This window comes from Aspergillus brunneoviolaceus (genome assembly GCF_003184695.1).
Source record: "Aspergillus brunneoviolaceus CBS 621.78 unplaced genomic scaffold BO95scaffold_63, whole genome shotgun sequence".
In the NCBI taxonomy this organism is placed as follows: domain Eukaryota; kingdom Fungi; phylum Ascomycota; class Eurotiomycetes; order Eurotiales; family Aspergillaceae; genus Aspergillus; species Aspergillus brunneoviolaceus.
In genome coordinates, this window is record NW_020290793.1 from 72,312 (window position 1) to 99,601 (window position 27,290).

A 27,290-nucleotide genomic window follows, 5' to 3' on the forward strand; every position below is an offset into this window, starting at 1 on the left:
ATTTTTAACTATTTTATATATAAATATATAGTTCTAAAAAACTAAGATCCAGATTAAGAGTTTTAGAGTAAAGTTATAAAAAATATAATATTTCTGAAAAATCTTTTACTAATTAAAAATAAAATTATTATTATTAGAAATATTAAATTTAATAAAGACCTAGATTTAAAAATTTATAACTTATTAAATAATAACTATAATTATTTTTATATACTAGTACTAGTTATTTTATTAATCTATAATCTATATAAAACTAATATAAATAATAAATCTAATATAAATAAACTAATTAAGTAGTATATATATCCGCCGGTAATATTATAAATAGTTATAAATATTTTAATATTAATACTAATACTAATAATATATATAAATAAACTTCAAAATCTAATTAACGTATTTATAAGAAACTTTTTAAAATAATAAAGATCTTAGATTTTATATTTATTATAATTAATATATACTTCTGCTTTTTCTTAGATTAAGAACTATAAAAAATTATTAAACTGATAATATTTAAAAAAGTTATATTATTTTTATAAACTAATAAATAATAAAAAGTTATAAAAACAAAAATATAATTATTTATTAAGTATAGTATATAATTTTTTATTAAATTATCTACAGAATATAAAAAATATTAGAATATTAAATATCTAAAATTAAACTTAAAACTAGTAATAAAATATATAGATTTAAGATTTATTATATTATTTGTAGTTTTCTATAATAGTATACTATTAATTATAATCTTATATATATTTCAATAGTAAAAATAGTAATAGTAGGAATATCTTTTATTATTATAATAATATTTAAATATATTTATAAATAAAAACTATTAAATAAATATTTTATGTAGTAAATTTTATAATAATAAAAAGATCTATATAATTTAACTAATTAGTTTTAATAATAATATTAATAAGATCTGTTTTCTGTTTTTATTTATATACAGCTTAAAGTAATTTATAAAAAACTAATATTATAAAATTTTTTTTATTCTTATAAATATTGAAATAGTAATATTTCAGGCCGACGAATATTTATTTATAAAATTAATAATATCTAAATTACTGCTCCTACTAAGAATCCTATTAATTTTATATATTAAAACTTATTAAAGTACTTTACTATTATAAATTTTAACAATACTTTTTAATATTTTAAAGTTACAGTCGAATATTTTATTAATATTATTTACTTAATATAAATTCTTTTTAATATATTATTAAAACTGTCGATCTGGCGAGTAAAAAAATTTATAAAATATTTTTATATAAAAATATTAAACTTATCAAGAATTAGAAACAAATATTTAAGAGAAAGATTAAAAACTATTAAATTAATATTAAGAATATTATATATCTAATAATATAGACTCGTTCGAATATTATATTTATAATTAGAAAACTATTTTATTATATAAATAATCTAATAAAGTAATATATAAATAGTTTTTTATTTTTATTCTATTATTTATACCGAACTGAGAATTATAAAATCTTATATATAATATATTAAAAAAATAATCTAGTTAATAAACTTAAAGTTATAATTAATTATATTAATACTAATTATATTAATTATTTAAATATATATTATTTAACTATTAAATATATATTTATATAAGTAAATAGTCTAATCTTTTAGTTATTATATCTATAAATTTATATTATTATATTAATATATAAAGCTAAATATATAATTTTCTATATTATAAATAAAACAATCTGCTAGATTATTTATATACTTAAAAATATTACTTTCTAAGATATATATTTAATAATTATTAAAAAAAAATATAATTATATTAATTTAAAATAATTAATCTTATTATAAAACTAAGTAGATTAATATTATGTTCTACTAGATCTGTAAAGATATTTAATATAATAATATATAATTAAAATATATTAAGTTTTCGAAGAATATTACTAACTTATTTATAAAATCTATAAAAAGTAATAACTTTAATTTGTATACTAGTAAAAAAACTGGGAATATCTATATAAAATATTAAAACCAAGATAGTTTACAGAAATATTAGCTAGTTTTATAAATATTAATCTAAATTTTTTTTATATATCTGCCGAGTCCTTAATATTAAAAAACTTTATAAATTACTTATTAGAAAAGAACTACAATATTATAAAGTTTTTCGGAAAAATATATTAATATTAGTAGCCTGGGATTGTCGGATTATATAATAACTAAAAGTTAAAAATATTATATAGCCGTGACTAGTTTTTCTTTAATACTAATTAACATAATTTAAATGACCTCAGCTTTCCAGCCCTTGTAGTATATCCTCTGACAAATTCTAATACTACCGGATGTAGAATTTTATGGGTGAAACATAGCTGAGGGAGCTTGAAGTAATGATATTAGAATACTTTCTATAACAAGAGTTTCCAGAAATCCTTCTTTTACTATAATATTTAATAAGGTGCAGGAGTCTGTACAGAGGGCGGCAGAACGGCCAAAAAAGCAGATATTAAGATTATAAACTGTATAAAACCCTAGTACCTATAATAGTGATCATGACAATAAAGCTTTCTACTTCGCCTTTAGAGGTTTAGCACTGGTAGTATCTGCATTACTGCCGGTATTGATAGCAAACCACATCATAGGGTATTGCTCTTATTGCTTAGTCATAGCACGTGACAGGATCATTCTCATACAGAGTAAGTTATAACTTGCACTTGCCAGAATATACATAAATAGTCCTGAGAGAACCACACTATATACAGCTGGGTCATGCATTAGCATAGCATTTTCGCACTTCGGAACAGGTTCGATATCCTCGGTTCGAACAAGAATTCCTCTAATCATCCCATATTTATGTCGTTAGACCTCTTCAAATCTTTCAGCGGATTCTCCCCAAATCCAAGCATCTCGAAGAGCAGTGTTTGCTTCCATCACTGCATTGAAGCATGGCAGCCCTCAGTGAGGACTTACTTATCACCGTCAACAAGCTACAGGACCTTGTCTTTAACACCATTGGAAATGACTCCCTTGATCTACCCCAGATTGTGAGTGAACATCGCCCATGGCCTGTTCTTTGCTGTGTCTTTTGCGACATACAATTAGACCATAGCAAACCTAACTGTTTCCTACAGGTCGTTGTCGGCTCTCAATCTTCCGGAAAGTCATCTGTTCTTGAAAACATCGTTGGCAGAGATTTCCTGCCGAGAGGAAGCGGTATAGTGACAAGAAGACCCTTGATTCTTCAACTCATAAACATACCCAGCGAACGGCACGATAGACCTGAAGGTGACGAAGTTCACATACCTCACACTGCTGCAAGTGTTGCAGGACAAAATGAGTGGGCAGAATTCCACCATCTTCCCGGCCGCAAATTCGATGACTTTGCTCTCGTGAAGCAGGAAATCGAAGCCGAGACAGCAAGGATAGCGGGGAGCAACAAGGGCATAAATAGACAGCCCATAAATCTCAAGATTTTCTCACCCCATGTCCTCAATCTCACCATGGTTGACCTGCCGGGATTGACGAAGGTGCCTATTGGAGATCAACCGTCGGATATTGAAAAGCAAACACGGGCATTGATTTTGGAATATATAGCCAAGCCTAACAGCATCATTCTGGCAGTATCCCCTGCCAATGTCGACCTTGTGAACTCTGAAGCCTTAAAGCTTGCGCGACAGGTTGATCCGATGGGTCGAAGGACGATCGGTGTCTTGACGAAGCTGGACCTCATGGATCATGGCACTAATGCCATGGATATCCTCTCTGGCCGCGTCTATCCACTGAAATTGGGCTTCATCGGCGTCGTCAATCGCTCTCAACAAGATATTCAATCTGGGAAATCATTGTCTGACGCACTGCAGGCTGAGCTGGACTTTTTCAGACACCATCCTGCTTATCGCAACATGGCAAACCGATGCGGCACTCAATTCTTAGCAAAGACCTTGAACACGACTCTTATGTCCCACATCCGCGATCGGCTTCCTGATATCAAAGCACGCCTTAATACTCTCATGGGACAAACACAACAAGAGCTTGCAAGCTATGGCAACAAGCAGTTCAGCGGCAAGGAACACCGCGGCTCGTTGATATTGCAATTGATGACGCGTTTTGCATCATCGTTCATATCTTCGATCGATGGAACCTCCTCCGAGATCTCTACCAAGGAACTCTGCGGTGGCGCTAGAATATACTATATATTCAACTCTGTTTTCGGCAATTCCCTTGAAACGATAGATCCCACTCACAACCTGACTGTCTCCGATATCAGGACGGCCATCCGAAATTCAACTGGCCCTCGCCCGAGTCTATTTGTCCCGGAGCTTGCCTTTGATTTGCTTGTAAAACCTCAGATCAAGATGCTGGAAGCTCCTAGTCAGAGGTGCGTCGAACTCGTTTATGAAGAGCTTATCAAGATCTGCCATACATGTGGTTCACAGGAGCTGCTTCGTTTTCCGCGTTTGCAAGCAAAATTGATTGAAGTCGTATCCGATCTCCTTCGTGAACGCTTGGGCCCTTGCTCAGGATACGTGGAGTCCCTTATATCAATCCAACGAGCCTACATAAACACCAACCATCCCAACTTTCTTGGTGCAGCGGCAGCAATGTCATCCGTCATTCAAAACAAACAGGAGCAGGAAAGGAAAGCAGCTCTGGCAGAGGATAGAAGAAAAAGGGAAAAGCGCCGGCTCAAGGAACTTGGGGGGTTGAATGGCAACAACGCTGCTTCGTTGGAAGATGACGAAAATCCGCAATCCGAAATCAAGCCACCGAACGTCTCTAGCAGAAGCCAATCCGTGCGGGGTGCTAGAAGCATGTCTCCTCACCTCGGCAAAGCCCAAGACGGCGGCATTTCAGCTACACTGAATGGAACGCATTCGAACGCCTCGGCCACGTTTGGAGCAACGAACACTACCCGTGATTCATTCTTAAATTACTTTTTTGGCAAGGACGGCGTGCACCCAGTCACCTCGCTACCGCAGGTCTCAAACACAAATAGACAGATTTCAAGCCCCCATGAGGCCAGTGTCAGCCATGGTTCGCGGCGGGTAGATCTGCGGTCTCCGATCATGCCGCCCGACGATTATATTACCCCTGTGGAACAATCCAGTGATGTTGGTATTTCTGTGAGTCGACTATTTGGTATTTTTATATTGAAAGAATAACAGCTAACCAACAAAACTTAGCCAAAGGATGACTCTGATTCCTCTTTGTCTGAACGTGAGATTTTGGAAACAGAATTGATCCGCCGATTGATCTCTTCATACTTTAACATTGTCAGGGAAACGATCGCGGACCAGGTGCCCAAGGCCATCATGCATCTGCTGGTCAATCACAGCAAAGATGTTGTGCAGAATAGGCTTGTTAGCGAGCTCTATAAGGAAGATCTGTTTGGCGAACTTCTATACGAGGATGATGGAATTAAAGCGGAGAGAGAAAAGTGTGAAAAACTTCTCGACACATACAAGGAGGCAGCGAAAATTGTGGGTGAGGTCTTGTAGAACGTTTGATCCAGCAAGGTCAGCCGCAGGCTATTAAGAAGCATTTGATGACATTGCTTTTTACGGTGTTCACTATCTGAAATCGCCAAGCATAGCCGTTCTCTAGGAGAAAACAATACCGTGGCACTGTTGTATTGTATACTAAGAATGTTTTCCTCTCACAAAGTCTCTAATCAAGTCAATCCTAATAGCATAGACTCCTTAGTACTATCAATTTCAGTTTGCAGGTACATCAGATTGTCTAGAAATGCATCGAACATGCAATACAGCAGATTTGAACATTGCAAGCGGACAAAAGAGCCTAGTGATATCTAGACAATAAAATCATCTGACACATTAGATTTCAGTTTAATCTTTCTTCAGATGTGATCTTCTGCCACGTGCCCCTTCATAGCCATATAAGGCACCACCGAGAAATACCAATAGGGCACCGACAATGACTCCTGGCGTGAGAGAATTTCCAAAAATATATATAGACAACAAGAGTGAGGCGAGTTTGCGAATGTTCAGAACGATAGTGACGGTTAGCGAAGACGTTTTTGCAGACAAAAGATGTACCCCACGAATGCACAAGTATTGAGTCAATGCATTTAACATAAGGTACATCAGGCGGGTTGGTATTGCTGCGAGAATTAATTGCAAAGGGTCAGAATCCAGTTTCAGTACTGAAAGCTGGACAATTTTGCTGGCAATCGATGCTATACATGGTGAACTGCAGTGCCCCTTTGTTGTTGTTGTAGAATTCTGATATAGAACTGCTCCATTTGACGTATGCGAAAAGAATAATGCTCGCCATTGAGTGGCGACTTGCGGATAAGTGGGCAAAAAGAGAGGCAGTGAGAGTACATGAGAATAGAAGAGAGCCTCTTTCCAGTGGTTCCGGCCATATACCTCGTAAAGTCGATCAGCGTAGATGCCCTGGAAGGCAGACAGGACCATTGCTACAGCAAGAACTGTAAATCCTGTCATCGTTGACACCGTCGATGCGCCTTGAACGTTGACTGATCGACCTTTCGCTCTGGCATCTGCCAGTGCCGCAGCGACGACGCCCAATGTAAGCATGAGCACAGAAAGCATCTGACCCCGTGTGTACCGCTTAGCATTGAATATGTAACCTATGACCATAGACGCCACAGGGCCTCCCGACCTAAGGATGATATGTAGGGGAACGGATATCTTGTACGCGAATGCCCAGTTGTTTAAGAGGTTGACGCTGATGAAGAAAGCTGTATAGACAACCCAAGATCTCAGAGGGATGGCACGCGGTCTAAGGTACAAGGAGCGAAACCCGGCAGACGGAGAAATGAAATCTGGAACGGCGACGACTGCAGTCAGGAGGAATTGGGCGAGCGTTATCAGGGGACCTCGAAAATGATCAGTACAGAAGCGAATCGGAATATCAACAGTGGGCGAGCAATCATTATTTACCGGAGCTAGGCTGTTCTCTAGGAGGTTGGGAGGTCAGTATATCATTCTTCTATGCAGCCGAGTACACCGATCAACTTACTTGATAATTGCCTCGAGCGCGAAGACCTTTAGTTCAGACATCAGTAAGAGTGCTTTCCTGCCTTGGAATTAACTCACATTAGCACAGCAACCACCAAAGATCAGGGAAAACGTCAACGTCAAGTTCGACCATCTCAGTAGCGCTGAAGTGGCCAAGCCACTCCCAGCGCTTCGCAAGTCTTCGGATTCCGCTCCTCCAAACCCTCCATACTTCCCGTTGTCGCGACTAACAATACACTTTTGAGTTTCCAATTCCCGTGGGTTGGTTGTGAGGAGGTCGACATCTGATGCTTGCTGGTTGATGCTGGAGTGGACCCGTGGATGATCTCTGTTCATCTGTGTTGACGGCATTCCGTCTACAGCCCATTCCTTTTTCATGAGTAGACAAAACACGGCGCAGTTGATCCCGGAGACCAAGGGAGTATTGTTGGAGAAACGCGGTTGGTAAGTAACAAATGCCCAGAGCCCTAGCCGACACGCAGCCTCTGGACCAGGAACTTAGCTTCTAAAGCCCTGGCATTGTTCTGATTGGTTCAGTTGGATGCACGTACTTGTAAGTCAGTCAATTCGGTAATATAACAAACATTAACCCAAGTGCTATGTAAAATAAGTTACTTAGACAGAGTGACCCTTCCACTTAACTACTAGTTGAACTGACTAGCCTACTTTGGTCCGGCTTACTCAGAATTGATAACTACGTTAACTAATGTTAAGTTAGTTAACTCAACTAGTTAGTTATACTTACATATTCCAAGTCCAGAAGTTGGTAGCTGCTTCACGCTTTTAGGAGGGCCTCCAAGGGTGACGAACACTGATTGTTCTGCTGGATTACCAAGGTAGGTCAGTGGTTGTTGTAGTCTGGACATACAAATACCTAGGACCTCGGACTTGCGCTGAGTTCCCAATGCTGGAGGGCGCCCAGGGCCCCTTCCGCTCCGCTTTTGTTATCTGTATTCCCTGTAATTCTGAATATACTCACTCCTCTTGAGCCTCTTGTGGTATAGTTATAGCTCCACCGTGCTATATCTAAGCAAGAAGATGTATATACAAGAATAAATACGGGCCTGCTTTGTTTACTCTTTCTCTTTCTCTCTCTCTCTCTTACCGCTCTTGCCGTCCATATAGATGTTCGATTCTTACTATACACAAACTGATCACTGACTAGTCAGTGCTCAGAGATAAGTAGAAACACCCTGGACTGGGCCGTAAATTGCTAGACCTCTTATATATAATGATTAGACGGGTTGAATACAGGTTACCTGAGCAAGTAAAGTGTTAGTACTATGTTGAACAAGCTACCGGTGGTCAAGGCTGTGTAATATGTAATACATAGATGAGAATAAACCATACTAGTTTTACCAACTTTGATTCCGAGTATATTAAATTTTATATATAATGTTATGTATAAGAATAATTACTCTAGGAAACAGATTGCCCCAGCGGCTTTCCCAGCATAATTCAACCGAACGGGAGCATGTAGGTATAAAATTACGGGCAGTACGGATAACAGATCTTGCTGTATATTCAGGCCCCGTATATGTATACCACGCAACTGTACTGACAGTGGAATAGCGTTTACCACCAGCGTCTTCCAAGATTCAGAAAAAAGGAACCAACCCGTATATCATGCCTAACGAATGATTCTGTGACTGATACGTGACCTCGAGCCAAGCTTTGTCCTAGACCCGTACTATTAGAGCTAATGCTATTCTATTTATTCGAAGGGAAACTGTTTCGGGTAAACAAAAGGTTGATAAGAGGATACACGGAAGGATTATTGTTCGCAGTCGGGGCTTACTTTACACCAGATCATGTGGAAGAGACCCAAACGCTTGAATCAAGGCAAGGATACCAAGCATGACAAGATCATTGAAACAAGTTCTCAGCCGTCGTCTATGATTTCATCATCACTCAGAGTAAGCTCTCTCTCATCAGTCACAGACGGTAGATGAGACTCTAAAGTGTTATCCCAGCCTCGAATCCTTGTTTTCGGTATTTCTCCCAATAGTCCGACATTCGCACCAGGTGCCCCTAATTCACCGAAGAAGGTACGTGCTTTGTTGGACGCTTGCGGCTGGAGCCTGGTGAGTTTCGTAATCTTCTCGAGTTCCTGGCCTTCACTGGCTCCTCTGAATAAACATGCCATATACGGCAATTGATGAAGTATAAGGTCACTGCGCGGTATCATGGTTGCTGTCACTGTCTGGCTTACATTCCGAGCGCCCTCGTGAATGAAATTGTTGCTAGTGCCCAGCTCCTTCTCGCTGAGGGGAGTAGTAGATTCAACTATTGAGCCTGGGGCAGGGTAACTAATCGAGCTCAAGAGCCTGCTTGACCACAAAGCTACGAGGCCCTCAACCTCCTCCATAATATGCAGTGACCGCAAAGAAGTCGGGTAAAGAAGCTGTTGGCTATGTCTTGGAGTCCCAATACCATCATTGAATGGACTCTTTCGTGACACTGGATAAGGAAGGGCGAATAGTAGCCCACGAGCGGCAACTTGGTAGCTGATTTCTTGCTGCCGCAAAGTCTCAACCGCAGCACTATTTCTAGTTGCATGTATGAAGAACCTATTTGTCCTTTTGGAAATAGGATACAACAAGTCGCTATCCGAAAGCGCACTAATGCAATCGTCAAGGCACTCCGTGAATGAGGCACCATCGCAAGATGGAACATAGTTCTCATGCAAAGTACTGATGAAAGTTTGTGTATCGGTACCGGTCTCATTATATAGTTCGTTGACCTGCACCTGTGATATTCTCGGCCGTCCATACTGACGCAAGTAGCTTGGTGGCATAACAGGCTGACCATCTTTCTTAGAGCTTGGATCGTCACGCTTGTTATACACAACCTTCCCAACAGCATGGAACAACCCCAGAGTGGTCTCTCGTTGGGTTATGAGCCCGAGTGCCTGTTCCTCCACCGAAGTAAGAGTGGGTGCTCTCCGGGAGGCTTTCTTGACCTTAGACGGTTTCTTCATCACGGCAGAATTACTGGACTTGAGGCAGATGAATTCCAGCCTGGCAGCCGCACTTCGAATATCCCCGTTCTGAGATAGGCTGCGCATTGTAGCGGGTGATAGTGCTCGTTCAGATTTAGAAACGCGTCCTTCCTTCTCTAAGATCAAATTTAAGGCTCTGAACATGAATGTGGGAGCTATACTATTGAAGTCAATAATTCTTGTTCCTGGATGATTGCAGATCGCCGGGCCTAGCAATCGATGAGCTGTGATGTTATCTGAAAAAGAAGAGCATGAGTCGAGAAGTGTCTCTGAAATAATTATGACCATTGGAGAGCAGGGCACTATGTCCATCTCTCGAGCAGAGCCTGCCGTTACTAGGTACCGCTGAACAGCCATCCTGAACAGAGATAGATTAGAAGATTGCGTTATTAGTGAAGGGAATTCCTCAATCAGTATTAAACGCCGTCGCGGCGAAAAGCCCTCTATGGCGCCCCTTTGACCTTCGGAGAAATTGCTCGGCAGGTCAAGGTCGAGGCCACGGAGCTCATTAGCCCTCTCCAGAAAATCACCAAATTGTAAGGCGACGGAATTCGGCAAGTTGGTGACAGAGTCAGATGCCGCTGGATTTCTCCATTCAATTATCTCAAACCCCAGAGTCTCTGACAGAATGGAAACCGTTATTGTCTTGCCACTTCCTGAAGGACCACGGAGGATAAGTAACTTCCGCCATTGTCAGTAATGAATAGTTTGGACTCGATGTTATACATAGTCGAAAACATGATAAAGGGAGGCATTCAACAAATGGCCAGGCTACATACCCGTTCACCCGTCCCACGGAATGCATTATTCAGCCAAGTTTTCACATCGGAGATCTTCCTGCTATGAACTGCCAGTTCACTTATATCTTTTGGAGGGAATCTCTGAGCCCACGGCAAGTCTGCATGATCTGCATTGAACGGGCGAAAGAGTCGAGGTTGGGAATAACAAACGGGGGGGATGACGAATCGTTTGGTAGTGTTGGAGCTTTGACTATAGGGCAGTTCCTTCTGATGAAATGGACGAGCACCTTCCCGATCGTTGGCAACATTTCTGACGTCCTCGCGTAGACAGGTACCATCGTCTGCAAAATGTTGTGTAAATATCTCATCAAAAGAGTCATAGTCATCTTCAATGACGTCGTCAAATGGGCCTGGTGCTTCCATTGCTATGTTCGTCTTAGCAAACTCATTCGTCTCAGGACGAGATTTCTGGCCGGACTTTGCAGGGTCGCAAAAATCGAGTGGGGTGGATTGTGTTAAAGAGAGATCTGAAGGTGCTTTGCGCTTCATCCTCGCTATGGTGAACGCCGCCTCCAGCTTGACGGATGGAAGACCCAATCAAGCAAGACAAGGACTCAGACAAGCGAACAGACTAGAATGGTTGTCGTCGCAGAGTTTTCACCGCTGTGGTCTCCCCAGCTTCATCACAACCTCTGCCGTAGCTAAGCTAGGTACATGTACATCCGTTCGTTTGTCCATGGAAATTAACGTGACCATGGCCTGGATGGAAGGATGCGGCTCATGACGAGTGATCAAACGGAAAGAGGACGGATGAGGACGGTACAATGACTGCAGCGGGCGAGATAGCGTCAGCGAGGCCAGGCCTAATCATAGGACCCTGAGTTCCGGGATGTCGATAGAGCTTCGGGAGATTGGTGGTCCAACCTGTGTCCCGAACCCTGGCCGGATAGTTCTGCCGAGCCGAACAAGTTTCTATGTAGCCTGAGGTTATAACGTTATGTACAGTAACTAACCTACTACATGTCCCTTCCATGTGTGGGCAATGAGGTTTTGTACGGCTCACAACCTGACCGCCTGCTCTCCTGGGCCGTTCTGCTGCCCTTCTGCACGGACTCCCGGACCCCATCAAAAGTCAAAACACTACAGACTGCGTAGGGGGGGCCAATGGTCCCCCCGCTCACCGCTTGTATGTACTCGGTAAGGTGCCTTAAGAACGTAAAAGTGGAAATGGATCAGATAATTTGCTGCCGGTTTTATCACAACCCATGATTGGCATTCGTGGAAGAGCTTCAGATCATGCCTATAGAGGAAGCGGTAGAGGTAAACGAAGGCGGTCATAAAAAGTTGCCACTGGCCCACACTTACGTTCTGAAGGCACCCGGCATAGTACTTGAAGAAGCTATTCAGTAAATAAGATTTACAAAAGATGCGAGACCTACGTAGGTATTATGCTTGGCATTATGGATTACTAGAGAGAAGATCATGTAATGTCTTCTTAATATATGTATGGTCAATGCATATAATAAATGAACCCATCAAGGACCCCCGAAGACATCGTAATAAAAATCATTGTCGAGGCCTTCACGCGAAGGGACGCCCGGCGTCTCACTGACGTGTGCTAGGTCGTCGAAGCGAACGTTCAATAGACGGATTTTGACCCCGTAGTCGCTGATTAGTTCTATTAATTTGCTTGTTTCTGCCGTGATAGGTTGCTGGTTAAGTAGCATTAGTAAACCATCGAGCCACTCTGATGCTAGGCTGGGGGACTGTGGATGCAAGTTTAGCAGTATGCACTCCCCGGGCGAAGACTTGCTGAGTTGTCGAGAATGATGGCTGGCGTCTTGTGTGCTGCCCTTCGTCCTTGCTGTATAATCAGGAAGGCCATGAATTGTTATCTTCATAGAAGGGTTGTTGTGGGGCCGGGTCTTCAGCGCTGATCGAAAGTATTCATCAGACAACTTCGAGACGTTGGATACCACGGAAGACACAATGGAGAGGTCGACTGAGCGATACAGTAAGTGTTCAATAAAGCTCAAAGCGAGAGGTAAGTGCTAGGAAGGCCATACTCACTTTTATTTGGTAGAACGTCTACTTGAGGACTTACTTCCCGCCGATGCTCGAAGTCACCAAAGTGCAGAAATCGCCGATTATGCGATAGCTGAATATACCGCCAGGAGGGTTTTTTCGATGCCTGTTCCAAGTCCAAATCGTCTTCGTTCGGGAACCAGCCGCCTCGAAGCAGAGATCTTATACGCTGCTCTTTCACAAATTGAAGGGCCTCGTGGTATAGCTCTCCGCGCATATTTCGTAGATGTTGCCCCCAAGCATCTTCGTATGTAAGCTCCATTAGTTCCATCTGTAACTCGCGAAGGCGCCCGTAGTCAAAATTGACTATGTCTTCCTCCACATCTTGCACATCCTTGGTGCGAGGTGCCCTACCGACGATCGATTCAAGAAGCACACGAACGAGCTCCACGATCTTGTCGTAATCTTCAATCTCGGCACCCGTGGTTTTCCATAGACGGAAGAACGCATGCAGCCCAGCGACATGCAATCGCGTCCAGTGTAACAGTAGAGGCTGAAATAGACTTTCAACATTCAAGCGAGAATCTATCAGCAAGGATGTTTTGACATCTTCTATCTCTGATCTGTCGACTTCAAAGTGATTGTAGAGAATACAGGTGACGGACAACGAAGCACGAGCAATTGGACAACGTTGATCTGCTGGCCTTGTCGATTGCTCCAGTATGATTTTCTGGAATTCATCTTGATTGTTTCTGACATAATCTGCCAAGTCCATGAGTCCCAGGAAGCCTGTACATTCAAATTGCATCACTGGACTTTCGGTTTCGAAGCCAAGTCGCCGCCACTTTTCTGGGTCATGGCGTTTAGATCGACGGACATCCTCACCGGTTTCAGTGCCCTTGTCACGACTTCGTTCCAAAGAACTAGCCACGTAAATCCCCTTCAACGCTCTTCTATGTTCTGGCTTCTCCAGATCCAGTGCAATGTCTCGCCATTTCCGCAAAAGAACTTTGGTAAGATATTGAAACTCGATCAGTGGATGTATGTGGTCCTGCATGGCACTTCCTTGCATCAGGGAGTATACTGCCCGTATGACTCCCAGATCCTGTAGCCTCTGAATGAATTTTGGCCACTCTAAATCTGTATCGTTTGTGACGGAGTCACGCATGAGTGAATTGATCAGTTGCAATGCATTGGCGCAGAGTGCATGGTCTGCGGAGGATAGTCTGCTGACAAGCATCTCCAGGAACTGCGGATAGATGGCAATTGCAGGCTTTAGCGCGCGAGATCCGAAGCCTCCAGTCTGCGTAATATCATCTCCTGCGTGCGGGTTTGACACTATGGACACTAGTATAGACATAGCACCCCTTAAGATATTGACAAGTGGGTGTGTCACTATGAGCTCAACAACCTGAGATACAATGACTACCAGTCAGTCATTGTACAACAAATATTCGACGATACATTGACGAGGTCTTGATCGGGCCACCTACTCTTTCGACCACTTCCTGGTCTACGAAGTCCCAGCCCTTATCGACTTCTAGTAGTCTTGCGAAGCTTGTTAGGCTATATGCCAATGTGTTACCAGTTGCATATAAGATCAGATAGCGCAGCCTGACAAGTCCGCCTTCCGCAATGAATATATCGGCAAAAGAAGGGTCGCCAATGCTGCTCTGCAGCTTGAAAACTGCCATTTTGCGCACTCCATCTTCATCGCTCCCTAACCTCTCCACAAGTTCCGATATGCTATTCTCCATCGAGACTGTTTTGTGTGGTGCTTCAGTCTCTGGATTTGATCAAAGCCTGATTGATGCTCGAACTAAGCAGTATGTTTATTCAAGACGTTCGGTCGAGGAGGTGAGTTTCAAGTTTTACATCCTGTCGGGGTTGAAAAGTAGAAAGAGGGATAATCAGGAGGTGGGCTGCCAAGCAGCCGTACCTACTGTACTTTACTTGCTTCGCACCTTGAGTTAAGTTACGGCTGGAGCAAGCCACCCTAGTCAGCAATATGTTTCGAATCTCTCTCTATTTGTACGGTACGGGCGCAAGTTAATTCCTCATCTCAGACGTCTAGAACTGCGTAGAGCTTGTCAATTTATCTGTGTCAAGCCCAGCATCAGGACTACTAAGCCAGGCGATTTACCATCTCTGCCAATGTCTGAATTTCATGTAAGTATAGTCCAAGTACAACAGTGTACTGGAAACTTCGTATTATTGCGCATGTACTGTACGTAAGTGTACGGCACATGACCGGGTTTTCGAAACCTGTTACGCTCTGCTCCGTTCTCATACCTGCTGTTGACACCGGCCGTAATTCTAATGCTACCGAAGGTAAGTCTTATACAGTAGGCAGTGGAAGCTATACGCACTTTATACTGGGTAGAAACACGGACTGATATATACCAGTATTAAGATATACTCTGATGTTCCTAATAAAGAATGGAAACAAAACTTTCTAAAGAATTCTGATAGCAATACCTTCGACCCCTAAGAACCCCAAGAATCCCTAATATAACGTTAACCCCTAATATAACAGGACTTGTATTGTGAAAAGCCTGTATTCTATAATACAGTATCGGTAGCATAAAGTGTGTATAACCTACACCGCCTACTGTATAAGACTTAGCTCCGGTAGCAATAGAAATCCAACCGGTGTCAATAGCAGTTATCAGAGTTGGGTTAGCCTGGACATGTTAACTTAATGGACTGTGTGGAATGTAGGTACTCATACGCAGTACGTACCGTCGTACAGGAAGTGAAGTGGCCCGATCGAGTCGAGGAAAATTGGTACGTACCCGTGACCCCTGTGACGCTTCCTTTGACAAAGCATCCATCTAATTTATATATTCGAACTATGAAACGTTACAGTACCAAATACTGCGTACCTTCTTAATTTCATCACTCCGGTTCTAGACCTCCAGTATACTTGGCCACTTTATGTTTCTCAGTGCTAAACAGCGACCTGCTTCGCATAGGTGGTGGTATTACCTAACACATACATGCTCCCCCCATTGAAGCTTATATTCCAGTCTTGATGCTATTCGAGTATCTACCATGCCACACATCCAAGCTGAGCCCGGTGACTTTTCTCTCCTAACACCCAACATGAAGAAAAGGACCCGTGACGATGTACTTGCTAGGTATGGTTTCGAGATTTGCTTACGGGACTGGGATTCTGCCATCACTTTTGGTACCGTGTAGGAGAAAAAAAGGCTGACTGCGGAATTCTGGTATGCAGCAAGAGAATAGTCTTGCCACCTTTTCATGAAATAAGCCCTCAAATCCCTGCCAATTTGCTGGATATCGCAGAAGATAGTTACGAACAAGGTTTACGTCAACGGATTTTCGCGAAGAGACAGCGGCTTCAGAAACAATCGTCACCGACGCAATCACTAACACTTGCAACCTCGCATATCTCCTCTTCCCAAGTATCCTACCAAAGTCTCTCTCCGAAATCTCACCAACCGTCAACCTTCTGCTTACTCCCCTGTCATGTTTGTCATAGGCGGCCCACAACAAAGGAGACTCTAGATGCCTATTCCAATTGCGAAATATGTGCGCAAAGAAGCTGTTATATTTGCCTCCGTTCATGTGATGCTGTTGACTGCAGTGGCTCGATCAATACGCCAGTAAAGCCCTCAGGCTTTATAGATGAGGATGGTCGTGGCATGAAGAGGCAGACTCGATCACGAAGAATTTGCTCATCGTGTGCAGTTGAAGGTCTGAATGAAACAGGTGCTGTAGTGGCAAGGTGTCTTGATTGTGTGCTAAATACGACGCCTCGATGGCAAACTATTCCACCCGGGTAGGAGAAGACTTGGATTCATAAAGATGTCTCGTGAGATCAGGCGCCCCTTTGCTGTGCGCCCACGCAAGCAGCAAGAGTGGGAATGTAAGCCACAAATAATTCATTCGACTGAAGGCGCTCGCTACGAGCCCCTGATGCTGAATGAGAGCCTATTATGACTGTCACATAAAAAACCCTGAGGTGGCGGGGCCTGCCCAAATATCCCGGTTATCAAGGATGCTTACAGCAGCGTTGAACGCATGAGTAGGCATCACCTGCAGACTACTAACAAGGCAATTCGGCATCGTGAATAGTCTTGCCCGATGGCTTCAAGCAGGAAGGGGGTGCGATGATTACTAGCAAGACATATGAAAAGAATCTCCCACCCTGGAATGGAACAACAGGGGGAGAGAGCCTAGGATCAGAAAGCAAGCATCAATAACTATGTGAGCAAGGCGCAAACATTGATCATGAATAGTTTCATCGGTTGAATATATCTTTCGGCCAGTGATCACCCGGAAATCCTAGGAATAGTGGTTGTTATGGAGCAGCCCACCTGGCTCGAGAAATCTTACAAAGAAAACTAGAGTGTAATCTTAGTCTGAATGTGGCTGATCTTCCGCCTTCCGACTTATTCTGGTCTTGTCTATTTGGGCATTGATCCTCCAGCAAGAGGTTGGTCATGAGACACTGATAACGACTTTGAACCTGATAAAAAGATCTAGATGCTGCGCTGGTGTATACACAGACCACCCCGTAATCATTCTCAACACTTTCAACGGCCGAACCTCATCTGAGCCCCAGCATAATGCCAGAGTCCCCGTAGAAAGCCATGATATTCGACTGCTTCTTCAGAGGTATTGGTCCCGCTACTTCTACCGCCAGTGCAAAACATTTCGGTCAGTCGAACGTGCCAAGGAGGGTATCCGTCTAATTTAAGAAAGGCGCCGAATACTAGCAGAAGGTCGGGCTCAGGCTTTGCGACAAACCTGAACTGGTCCGAAGCCTTGTTGTTGTCATTCGAGGTTGGCGAACTTGGCCGAGTCGGCTGAGTAGTAATCTCACTAATTTCTGCATCGACCAATTCTAAGGTAATATCTTCGGGTGACAATTTTCCGCTCTGGGACATCTCTGCCAAAGTTTTAGTCAGGTCGACAAAGGTCTCCCTGCCATCAGTGGCGGAGAGCAGAAGCACCGTCAAGGATCCATTCTTGCAATCACTAGCGACATCTTGTGGCAGCTGGTCAAAGACAGGATGATGGGGCGCAAATAAGCGCAACCGGGGTTGTTGAATAGAAGAGCCATAGTAAGAACACATTTTGTTTGTGATAGCCTGGTGAAGTATGGGAATGCAGGATTTCAGAGCCCCTGCGGATGTCGCCCAATTCATCGCCCAATTCATTAGCATTTAGCACTGGCTTAGCTCTGTAGATTGACGTCAAGGGCCGGGTCTACTTACCGCTTTTTTCGTAAACACTCAACACTGGTATTCCGGCACTCACGCTCCAAGCTGCAAGCTCTGCAACTTCGTCCATCAAAACGCTAAGGGCGTCATCCTCCTTGCGAAGCGACAGGATGACACTCAAGTGTTCGGGTAGGCGCTTGAGGCCTTTCACATCTTTCCTGATCAATTCAGGGGTTCGATGGTGATAATATATGACTGCACATATCCGGTCCACAGTGGCATGGTAGCTTTGAAGGAGCCGAGATATAATTCCGAAGATGATATGAACGAAGGTGTATACAATACGGTGGGTTTGTGCCTTGACGAAAGTTCGTACAGAAGCCCTTCGGTGGGCTTTGTTCTGCCGCTGCGGTGACCGTCGTTGGAGGTCAGAGGGGTCTGGGAGATATGGCCTCAAAATGTTTTCCCGGTCAGCAGCACTGAGCTTGGTCCCTCGAGAGCGTACATCGTTGCGGAAAAGCTCTCTGTCATGTTGTGAGACCATGTTTTCTTTTTTGAATGTACATGAATATGTGCGAAGTGATTGCGCCGGGTGGTGAGAGGTCAAAAATGGGTAAAGCGCCCTGCAGGCTGCTAGTTAACTTAATGGTGAACCTGCCACAAAAACCTGTGAGCGTCTTCTGGATGGCCATACAGTACGGAGTAATCTGGATGTTGTTGCGGAACCGGGAAACAAAGCCTCAACACGACTGCAGGAACAGGCGGAATACATACGCTGTTTGTTTGCCCCGAGACACGACAATCAAGCGCGAGGTGGTCATATAGAACAAATACACGTACATGTAATTATGGCTCAAGATTATCGTTTATGTAATCAACTGCGGGGCGAGGCTGTCCATCACTGTTACGAGGAAGCAAGCTACCTCGTCTACTCCGTACTCCGCACGTCCCGTGGCTGCACTCGAGCTGCAGATACAGTTTGTCCCTGGACTGCTAAGTCAATGATCGCAATTCCTCTACCAGCATAAAGCTAATGCCAATGTGGGAGGATCCCGACGACAGACCAGAATATGCCGGACGATGTGTCAACAAATCCCCTTCCCAATGCTGTGTCCCGTCCGGTATTCCCTCAAGGTCCCGGCTTCACACTCGAAGACTTCTCTAGCCGTGATTTCATCGTGAAGGAGTTTATTGAATCTCTTTCCGAAAATGCAGTAAACACTCGGCGACCTGCAGGAGCATCAGGAGGTGGAAGCCAGCCGTTTGACCCCAAACCGCTGATTCGGACGTTTGAGCATGCGCAACGGCGACTAGCTGATATATCAGGCGACCTTGAGATAAGAGAAAATGAATTATCTGCTGCAGTCCGCAGGGCAGAGGCACAGCATACTCAGAATCTGAACACCCTAGGACGAAAATTAAGTCAAACCATCGAATCTTTCCAGCAACTCGATACGTCGCTCAATGGATCTGGTGGAGAGCTTTCCGAGAGCACAGGCAATATGGCTGTCGAGACAGGACGTAAGCTCGAGGAATTAGATCGTCAAAGGCGTCGGGCGCTTGACGCACACTTTCTCCTCGAATGCTGGGATGGTGTGAGCAACAGAGGGGAGTTAACCCTTTTGGAGAATTTGAGAAGGTCAGGAACAGGTGAGGCCAAGGTTCGATCGGCACAGATTGCGCGCCAGTTGCTCAGAATCAGCCAGCGACTTGACACTGAGAGTTGGAGTGAAGTAGCGGGAAGACATAACGGGTCCCACGCAAATGGAACTATAGCAGATGAGTCCGGGAGCACAAAGGGCAATGTCATTCGGCCAAATACGCGAGAAATTATTGAGAAGTTCTCCGAGACGCTAGAGAATGACTTGTTGAAGCAATTCGATGACTTCTACAGGAAAGCTAATTTTGAAGGCATGAAGGATTGCGCAACAGTACTCCATGATTTCAATGGTGGTGCAAGTGTGATTGCTTTGTTTGTGAACCAACATCAGTTCTTTATTGACCGCAGCCAGCTTGTGACCGAAGAAGTCGGAGGAGATCCAGAAGCCTGGGAAATGCTTGCAGATCCCGACGCTGAACCGTCAAAAGTGGAGCCCAGCCTACAGTCACTCATTGATGAAGTCAAAGTTGTGGTGCAAGAAGAGTCCGCGATCATCAAAAGGGCCTTCCCGTACTACGAACAAGTACTCGGAAAGTTCCTGCAGCGAGTTTTCCAGCAGTCGATTCAACAAAGACTCGAGATGGTCTTGGATAAGGCGAACAGCGTTTCATCACTAGCATTTCTACGTTCTCTACAAAGTTCTCGCAGTTATTTAAGCGCCTTAGTCGATGACTTGAAAGCTCATGGATTGACTGAACATCCCGACCCTATCTCGTCACAGACAGCCCTCATTCTCGATCAGCAACTGGAGGATCTGTTTGTGCCCTATTTTGTGGGTTCATCTTACATAGAAAGAGAGAGAAGGAATTTGGAAGAATTATACACCTCCTTACAATTCAGGTTCACCACTTTCCACGCTCGCAGGAAGAAAGCGGTGACAACATTTATGGCATCTCTCTCCAAAGCAGGCACGGAGGTTCTTGTCTCCGCAAGAGATGCACATATTGCACGCCTTGAGTCCTCCGAGCTTCCTGCAACACAGAAGATGCTCTTACTCCGATTGGCGGGGCTAAGGGAAGCCACTGATCCCAGTAAACCCACAGACATCAAGCTTACAGAAGATGATGGTCTCCCCAACATTGCTCATGCAAAGAGAATGCTCAAATGGCTTGCTGAAGCAGTTGGTAGAGGCCTAGAGCTCAGCATGACTAGCGAGACGCCCAAGGATATGCTTGCTCTTCTGAGCCTTCTTCTCGCGATGATGGGAGAGGGCTATATTGAAGTTTGCTTAGACGCCGCTCTGGATGTAGCCGCATCCCAGGAATCAGGCAGAACTGAGCCTGATTTCGGGTATATACCGGCCATTCGGAACGCTATCAGTGTCGCCAACTTAATGGTCATGTGCATTAACACATTGCTTATCCCTCTTGCCGCAGGCAGTATCACAATTCGCCGAGAAATGGAGAAAAAAACGAACCTGATAACAATAAGAATTGAGGAGAAGATAAATTCCATAGAGCAGAAGGTTATTGACGCAACCTTAGCCTGGGTGAACAAACTTCTTTCTGGTCAGAAGAAAAATGACTTTCGACCAAAGGAGGGTGACAATGCGACTTGGTTAGAGAGACTACAAACACCGGTCAGTCACTGCGCTATGCCTTTCCCACAAGCCCGTTACCTCAAGTGCTCTCAGGACGTGTACTAATCGATCTCAGACATGTGCGTCAATTTGTGCCTTCTTGGCTCGTGCGCATAACGTTCTCAAGGGCTCGCTACCACCTAGTGGCTCTAATCTCCGCCAGTTGCTTACGGAGATTGCTCTTGGAACAAGAAGTCTTCTCCTTGAACATTTCAAGCGGTTTGTTGTGAATGGGCCAGGAGGTCTCATTGTAACCAAGGATATGACACAGTATACCGATCTTTTGAAAAGCTGGGATATTGAGGAGCGGGTAAAATGCCCGGGTGGTGCGCTAGATGTTCTACTAGAAGTCGGAAACCTTTTCGTCATTGGCTCTGAAGCATTGCAGGAGCGGATACGTGGGGGCGCAGTCAGCGCTGCCGGCGGAAATACTGGTAATGGTAACGCCACTACAGGCCCAGGACGCGGCATTGGAGGTCCCACTCAAGAGGATACAGGCCTCAGTGTTCAGGAAGTCCGGGCTTATGTTTCTCGCAGGGAGGATTCTAACACCGCTGCTCTGCAGGTCGTGCTCAATAATCTTTGATATGAATAGCACCCAGGCCCAAAATGATATATGGGACGCAAGTGCTTGTATGTTGAGAAATAGGATTTCCATTTCGGGTCAGCAAAGATTCTACCTCATCTGATGCCCCTGTAGCTTGCATACACAGGTGATTGTGTCCATGGCACCGTTAGATGAGGTTGGAACGGAATCAGTATTACTGTAGGTGCGGGCGTCGCTACACTTGACTTGTACCGTGATCTATCCTATTCTTATAGTTACATCTTCTGGGTGCTAGGTAGCCCTTTCAAGCACATGGCCTTAGGGCCTCATATATAATACCTTTCGTCAGTCTGACTAAACGCCATGAACGTTAGTCTCAGAATTTCCTAGGTAAGATGTACATAGTATGATAGCTCCACTCGTCTGAAAGCGCTTCCAAGGTGAGGAGCACTGTATGTACTGAGTGGCTTATCTGCTTCCGCTATCTGCATGAGGTCATTAGTGCCTCGATAAGCGATACGAGCCGACACGTGATCAGGAAGCTCGTCTTCGGCCACGCAGCGACAGCTATGTCGATTCCATTTCTGTCTGTCTATCCTTCGTTCTCTTTTATTTACTGGACCTGGTACGCCTATTCGACAAAACCTGACCAAGCAGTCGAAATCCTCTCTGGCTCTCGCTCTTCGTGCAAACCACTCTGTTTGGTGCAGCCTTCCTTGGGGTATTCCGCCCTTGTTCGCTGTCTCATCGCCAATGTTATAGAGGTTGTGGCGATGGCGTCCCGATGGCTCCTGTTAGTGGGCTACCTGACGCTGGCTCTCATGCTGCGGCCCAGCATCGCAAAATCAGCCGGAGAACCCAAAGTCACCACGACGAAATTTGACTTTGCTCCGGTGTCCCTTTTCTACTTCGAGGACACGGATAACGTCCTCATGAGCCTGGAGAACGGTGATCTCTTCCAGTCATTCGATGGAGGTGAACAATGGGAGTCGGCTATTGGAGAGGGCGAAGGCATGAAACAGCGGGTGGTTTGGGTTCAACAACATCCTTTCGACAAGAACAGAGCTTATGCCCTGGGCAACGATGGGCGTCATTTCAAGACGAAGGACCAAGGCAAAACCTGGAATGCTTTCACAATTGACGAATTCCCAGCGTTACAGCAACACGCACCTCTTGTCTTCCATGGTTGGGATTCGAGCAAAATTATCTTCCAAAGCGAGGAATGCGCCGGGTTTTTCTGCATCGTGAGATCATACTATACGACGAACGATTTCGAAACGACCAAGCTGTTGCGCGAAAGCGCTGCCGGATGCTCTTGGGCCGTTGGTCATCCAGATTTCGCAGATAATCTCCCATCCTTCGATCACATTGTCGACAGAACGCTATGCGTTGTCCCAGGCTTGAAGGTGCCCTTTGGTCATGCCAACCGTCTGGTGTACTCCGACGACTATTTCAGCAGTAGTACTGATGGCATAGAAGTGAAACTACACGCAGACCGGCCAATCTCTGGAGTCATCAGTACCGCTGCTGTCAAGAAGTTTGTCGTTGCTGCTGTTAAGTCCAAAGGAACCGACGAGCTTGCTTTGTACGTGACCACTGATACAATTACTTGGAGTCGGGCAGAGTTCGGCAGTCACAGGATAGAACAAGATGCCTACACCATGCTGGAAAGCACTAACTACAGCCTGCAGGTGGATGTTCTGACCAGCCCTTTCAGTGGCATGGGCGTGCTGTTCACCTCAAATTCGAACGGTACATTCTTTACTCGCAATATCGAGCACACCAATCGCAATGAAGCCGGTATTGTGGATTTTGAAAAAGTCGCTGGTATTCAGGGCATCGTATTGGTCAACACGGTCAAGAATCCTGAAAAGGTTGAGTCAGGCTCCGAAAAGAAGATTATCAGCCAAATAAGCTTTGATGATGGAAGAACCTTCCAACCGCTCAAAGTGGGCGACAAACATCTGCATCTACACTCGGTGACTACTTTTGCGAATATTGGCCGGGTATTCTCGAGTCCGGCGCCGGGAGTAGTCATGGGTGTCGGCAACACAGGCGACAGCCTCAAGAAATACAATGATGGAGACCTGTTTGTTTCAGACGATGCAGGAGTAACTTGGCGGCATGCTCTTGACGGGCCTTACAAATACGAATTCGGTGACCAGGGTGCTGTGATAATGGCGGTCAGTGATACTGGGAAGGCGAAAAAGGTCAGATTCTCTCTCGATCATGGCAAGGAGTGGGAATCAATCGATCTAGAACACACGATTTACCCCACCATGGTCACAACGACTCCCGACTCTACCAGCCTAAAGTTTGTTCTCGTTGGGCAGGAGAATGGTGATGGCGACTACATTGTCTATTCAATTGATTTCAAGGGCCTCCACGAACGAAAATGTGGTCAGGATGACTTTGAAAAGTGGCCGGCCAGATTGAATGAGAAAGGTGAACCTGACTGTTTGATGGGCCACAAACAATATTATCGGCGCAGGAAGGCCAATGCAAATTGTTTTGTGGACGAGGAGTTCAAAGACCCTCAGCCGATCCTAGAACCATGCAAATGTACGACCGAAGACTACGAGTGCGAACAACGCAGCGAAGATGGCCAAAGCTGTAAGCCTGCTGAAACCCCCAAACCTCCAGAGGGCAAATGCACAAACCCCACCGATAAGTATTTGGGTCCATCAGGTTGGAGGCTCATTCCGGGAAACTCCTGCATCCGAGAAGGCGGCAAGAACATGGATGATCAGATTGAGTGGTCATGTGAGGACGTGGGAAGTTCTCCTGATAGCAATGGCAAGATCAGCCATACGAAACAGTTCTTTGACGCGAAGCAATTCAGCGCATACTATTACTTGGAACGCCAGTCCAGCAACTCAGGGACTGACGAAACTGTCATCATGTTGACAAGTACACACAACCTCTATCTCTCGCATGACCACGGTAAGACGTGGCAGCAGTCATTGCAAGGGAAGAAAATCACCAGAATTGCACCTCATCCGTATAGCAGTGACACAGCCTTTCTCCTGACTGACGGCAAGGAGGCATTCTGGACGGTTGATCGCGCTCACACATTCAAACACTTCGAGGCACCGATTCCGCCTACACATGACCGTGTCCCGACAATCTCGTTTCACCCACAGTATAGAGACTGGCTTATATGGACCGGTGCTGTGGATTGTGAGTCTGGCGATTGCCATTCCAATGCCCATATCAGCCAGAATCGTGGCGAAAATTGGAAACTTCTTCTCCGCTATGTTCAGAAATGCGAGTTCGAGAGTCGAGAGACGCGTCCCGACAGCAATAAGTTGATTTTCTGTGAGCAGTTCGAAAGTGAAAATCGAAACAACCGATTGCAACTTTTATCCAGCGAAAATGAGTTTGCCGATCGACGTGTCCATTTCGAGGATGTTATAAATTATGCTACAATGTCCGAGTTCGTCGTGGTAGCGTCTCGAAACCCGGAAAAGCCGGAATCTCTGACTGCGAGCAGCAGTGTGGATGGCCGGACCTTTGCAGAAGCACACTTTCCTCCAAACCTTCATGTTCCTATCCAGACAGCCTATACTGTTCTCGAAAGCTCTACTCATGCTGTTTTCTTGCATGTGACTGTGAGCAATGTCGAAGGAGGCGAGTACGGCTCCATCATAAAAAGTAATAGTAACGGGACCTCTTACGTGCTCAGCCTAGGCGCAGTGAGTCGGGACCATCGTGGCTATGTTGATTTCGAGAAAGTTCAGGGACTCGAAGGTGTTGCTATTGCGAATGTTGTCAGCAATGTGGACAGGCTTTCTTCCGGTGAATCGAAGAAGCTGAGAACCATGATCACTCACAATGACGGAGGCCGGTGGATGTTACTACCCCCCCCAAAAAATGCGGATGGCCAAAAGTTTGGTTGTGCCGTGGAAGCAGGCAAAGGGATTCCGGGTTGCTCGCTCCACCTTCATGGCTACACAGAGCGCAGGGATGAAAGAGACACATATTCGTCTGGCTCGGCAATTGGCCTGATGGTCGGCATAGGTAATGTGGGCGATCATTTGGCTAGCGATGGCGAGCCAGATACATTCATCACACGCGATGCTGGCTTCACTTGGAAGTTTGTGAAGCAAGGCCGGTATCTGTGGGAATTTGGTGACTCCGGTTCTGTTGTCGTGATTGTGCGCGAGTCAATACCTACCAAAGTACTTTATTACAGTACGGACGAAGGTGATACTTGGGAAGAATACCAGTTTTCGGATGTTCCAATGCAGATCGAAGACATCTCAACTGTCCCGTCTGATACTTCCAAAAACTTCCTTCTTTGGGGTAAAGATGCGGAGTCGGAGAATCGAGATAAACTCGCGACTGTCAATATTGACTTTAGTAAACTCCGGGCCGCCTCATGCAACTTGAACGAAGATAGTGGAGCCAGCGACGATTACTACATTTGGGAACCAAGCCACCCTTTTGAAGACAATAACTGCCTGTTTGGTCATGTTGAACAGTATCATCGCAAGAAACCCGCTGCTCAATGTTGGAACGATTGGCGTGAGCCCCACATTCACAGCATAGGGAGGAACTGCAGCTGTACCAAATCCGACTTTGAATGGTAAGACTTACTTACCAATTGCTCCGATTGGATCAATGTGAGCTCGGAAGCAAACAATGGCTTGCTAACACTGAACAGTGATTATAACTACGAACCTTTGAGTGATGGTAGCTGCGGGCTCGTCAAGGGATTGTCCCCACCGGATGCGATGGCTGTTTGTAAGGTGGATCCCGATCGTGTCGAATACTGGGAGCCTACAGGATACCGGCGCCTGCCCCAAACGACTTGTCAAAGGGGGTTGGAGTTAGACCATCTGGCCTCGAAGCCCTGCCCAAATCAAAAGGAGGAATATCAACGTAGACACGGCATCGGTGGGGTTGGGCTGTTCTTTGCCATTGTGACACCCATCGCTGTGGCCGGTGCTGTTGGATACTATGCTTATACCAGATGGGACGGCAAATTCGGTCAAATTCGCCTTGGAGAGAATGTTAGCACCTCTTCTGGTTTGCTGTCGCGAGACTCGCTGCTCATAACCATTCCCGTCACCATAATCGCGGGCGCGGTGGCTGTTGCTAAATCCTTGCCGCTTTTGGCGACTAGTTTATGGCGAAGTGCAAGCGGTGTTTTGCGTCTCAGGCGCAGTGGAGGCTATACACGACCCTACTCGTCTCGGGGTGCTTTTGCAGCCCGACGAGGCGATTACACTAGCGTTGTCGATGATGAGGATGAGCTTCTTGGGGTGGAAGATGCCGACATTGACGAGGAAGATGAGCTCTAGTGGCAAAGCTCATCTGCGCTCTCTTCGACAGGCTTGATGGCTTTTCTTTGGTTTCATGTTATAGTATGAATATGTAGGAAGGGCCCCTGTTCGCCTTCCTTTTGTACTTGTCACTCATGCTAGGTTGACTTGATTATCTTTGGTCTTCTTTTTAGTATTTTTATGATAAGTTCCCATTCGGGCAATAGCCCGAATCATTTTTGCAAGGGTATTTGCATGGTGTCATGCATTCATTGATCGTAAGT

The 27,290-nt window shown here is 44.7% G+C and overlaps 7 protein-coding genes across 7 annotated transcripts; 3 read left to right on the forward strand and 4 right to left on the reverse strand.

Moving 5' to 3' along the window:
* Positions 1-2,936: 2,936 nt before the first annotated feature.
* BO95DRAFT_503837 (dynamin-related GTPase DNM1) lies at positions 2,937-5,682 on the forward strand (the record flags this gene model as incomplete). The annotated part of the gene is made up of 3 exons (XM_025591098.1): positions 2,937-3,035; positions 3,123-5,114; positions 5,175-5,682. The coding sequence occupies 3 exons, from the start codon at positions 2,937-2,939 to the stop codon at positions 5,487-5,489; spliced, it is 2,406 nt and encodes an 801-aa protein (XP_025439096.1). The 3' UTR covers positions 5,490-5,682.
* On the reverse strand, positions 5,680-7,559 carry BO95DRAFT_445852 (putative UPD-GlcNAc transporter (Mnn2-2)). The gene is made up of 4 exons (XM_025587242.1): positions 7,074-7,559; positions 6,997-7,022; positions 6,918-6,934; positions 5,680-6,853 (listed from the first exon to the last, which is right to left on the reverse strand). The coding sequence occupies exons 1-4, from the start codon at positions 7,344-7,346 to the stop codon at positions 5,838-5,840; spliced, it is 1,332 nt and encodes a 443-aa protein (XP_025439097.1). The 5' UTR covers positions 7,347-7,559; the 3' UTR covers positions 5,680-5,837.
* Positions 7,560-8,877: 1,318 nt separating this feature from the next.
* Positions 8,878-11,730, reverse strand: BO95DRAFT_420307 (putative cell cycle checkpoint protein Rad17; the record flags this gene model as incomplete). The annotated part of the gene is made up of 3 exons (XM_025584524.1): positions 10,776-11,730; positions 9,283-10,677; positions 8,878-9,219 (listed from the first exon to the last, which is right to left on the reverse strand). Exons 1-3 carry the CDS (start codon positions 11,283-11,285, stop codon positions 8,878-8,880), a joined length of 2,247 nt encoding a protein of 748 aa, XP_025439098.1. The 5' UTR covers positions 11,286-11,730.
* Positions 11,731-12,227: 497 nt separating this feature from the next.
* Positions 12,228-14,683, reverse strand: BO95DRAFT_517003 (ELMO/CED-12 family protein). Its single transcript, XM_025591864.1, has 3 exons — positions 14,255-14,683; positions 12,807-14,172; positions 12,228-12,738 (listed from the first exon to the last, which is right to left on the reverse strand). The coding sequence occupies exons 1-3, from the start codon at positions 14,516-14,518 to the stop codon at positions 12,272-12,274; spliced, it is 2,097 nt and encodes a 698-aa protein (XP_025439099.1). The 5' UTR covers positions 14,519-14,683; the 3' UTR covers positions 12,228-12,271.
* A 2,640-nt stretch (positions 14,684-17,323) lies between these two features.
* On the reverse strand, positions 17,324-18,754 carry BO95DRAFT_420313 (ditrans,polycis-polyprenyl diphosphate synthase; the record flags this gene model as incomplete). The annotated part of the gene is given in 5 exon segments (XM_025584525.1): positions 17,324-17,524; positions 17,538-17,542; positions 17,614-17,916; positions 18,008-18,576; positions 18,648-18,754. 4 exon segments carry the CDS (start codon positions 18,495-18,497, stop codon positions 17,324-17,326), a joined length of 999 nt encoding a protein of 332 aa, XP_025439100.1. The 5' UTR covers positions 18,498-18,576; positions 18,648-18,754.
* Positions 18,755-19,023: 269 nt separating this feature from the next.
* BO95DRAFT_370475 (exocyst subunit SEC10) lies at positions 19,024-21,778 on the forward strand (the record flags this gene model as incomplete). Its single annotated transcript, XM_025582913.1, has 2 exons — positions 19,024-21,192; positions 21,269-21,778. 2 exons carry the CDS (start codon positions 19,024-19,026, stop codon positions 21,776-21,778), a joined length of 2,679 nt encoding a protein of 892 aa, XP_025439101.1.
* A 557-nt stretch (positions 21,779-22,335) lies between these two features.
* BO95DRAFT_445856 (vacuolar protein sorting/targeting protein 10) lies at positions 22,336-27,287 on the forward strand. The gene is made up of 2 exons (XM_025587243.1): positions 22,336-26,327; positions 26,406-27,287. Exons 1-2 carry the CDS (start codon positions 22,513-22,515, stop codon positions 27,043-27,045), a joined length of 4,455 nt encoding a protein of 1,484 aa, XP_025439102.1. The 5' UTR covers positions 22,336-22,512; the 3' UTR covers positions 27,046-27,287.
* The last annotated feature ends 3 nt before the right edge of the window (positions 27,288-27,290 follow it).

Bases quoted from the DNA above. Each gene is read 5' to 3' on its own strand.
- BO95DRAFT_445852 (XM_025587242.1), bottom strand. From the start codon at position 7,346: ATGCCGTCAACACAGATGAACAGAGATCATCCACGGGTCCACTCCAGC. The intron at 7,023-7,073 runs GTGAGTTAATTC...TCTGAACTAAAG, and splicing joins TTGGTGGTTGCTGTGCTAAT to GTCTTCGCGCTCGAGGCAAT.
- BO95DRAFT_517003 (XM_025591864.1), bottom strand. From the start codon at position 14,518: ATGGAGAATAGCATATCGGAACTTGTGGAGAGGTTAGGGAGCGATGAA. The intron at 14,173-14,254 runs GTAGGTGGCCCG...ATTGTATCTCAG, and splicing joins ACCAGGAAGTGGTCGAAAGA to GTTGTTGAGCTCATAGTGAC. The intron at 12,739-12,806 runs GTGAGTATGGCC...TGTATCGCTCAG, and splicing joins AGACGTTCTACCAAATAAAA to TCGACCTCTCCATTGTGTCT.
- BO95DRAFT_445856 (XM_025587243.1), top strand. From the start codon at position 22,513: ATGGCGTCCCGATGGCTCCTGTTAGTGGGCTACCTGACGCTGGCTCTC. The intron at 26,328-26,405 runs GTAAGACTTACT...AACACTGAACAG, and splicing joins ACCAAATCCGACTTTGAATG to TGATTATAACTACGAACCTT.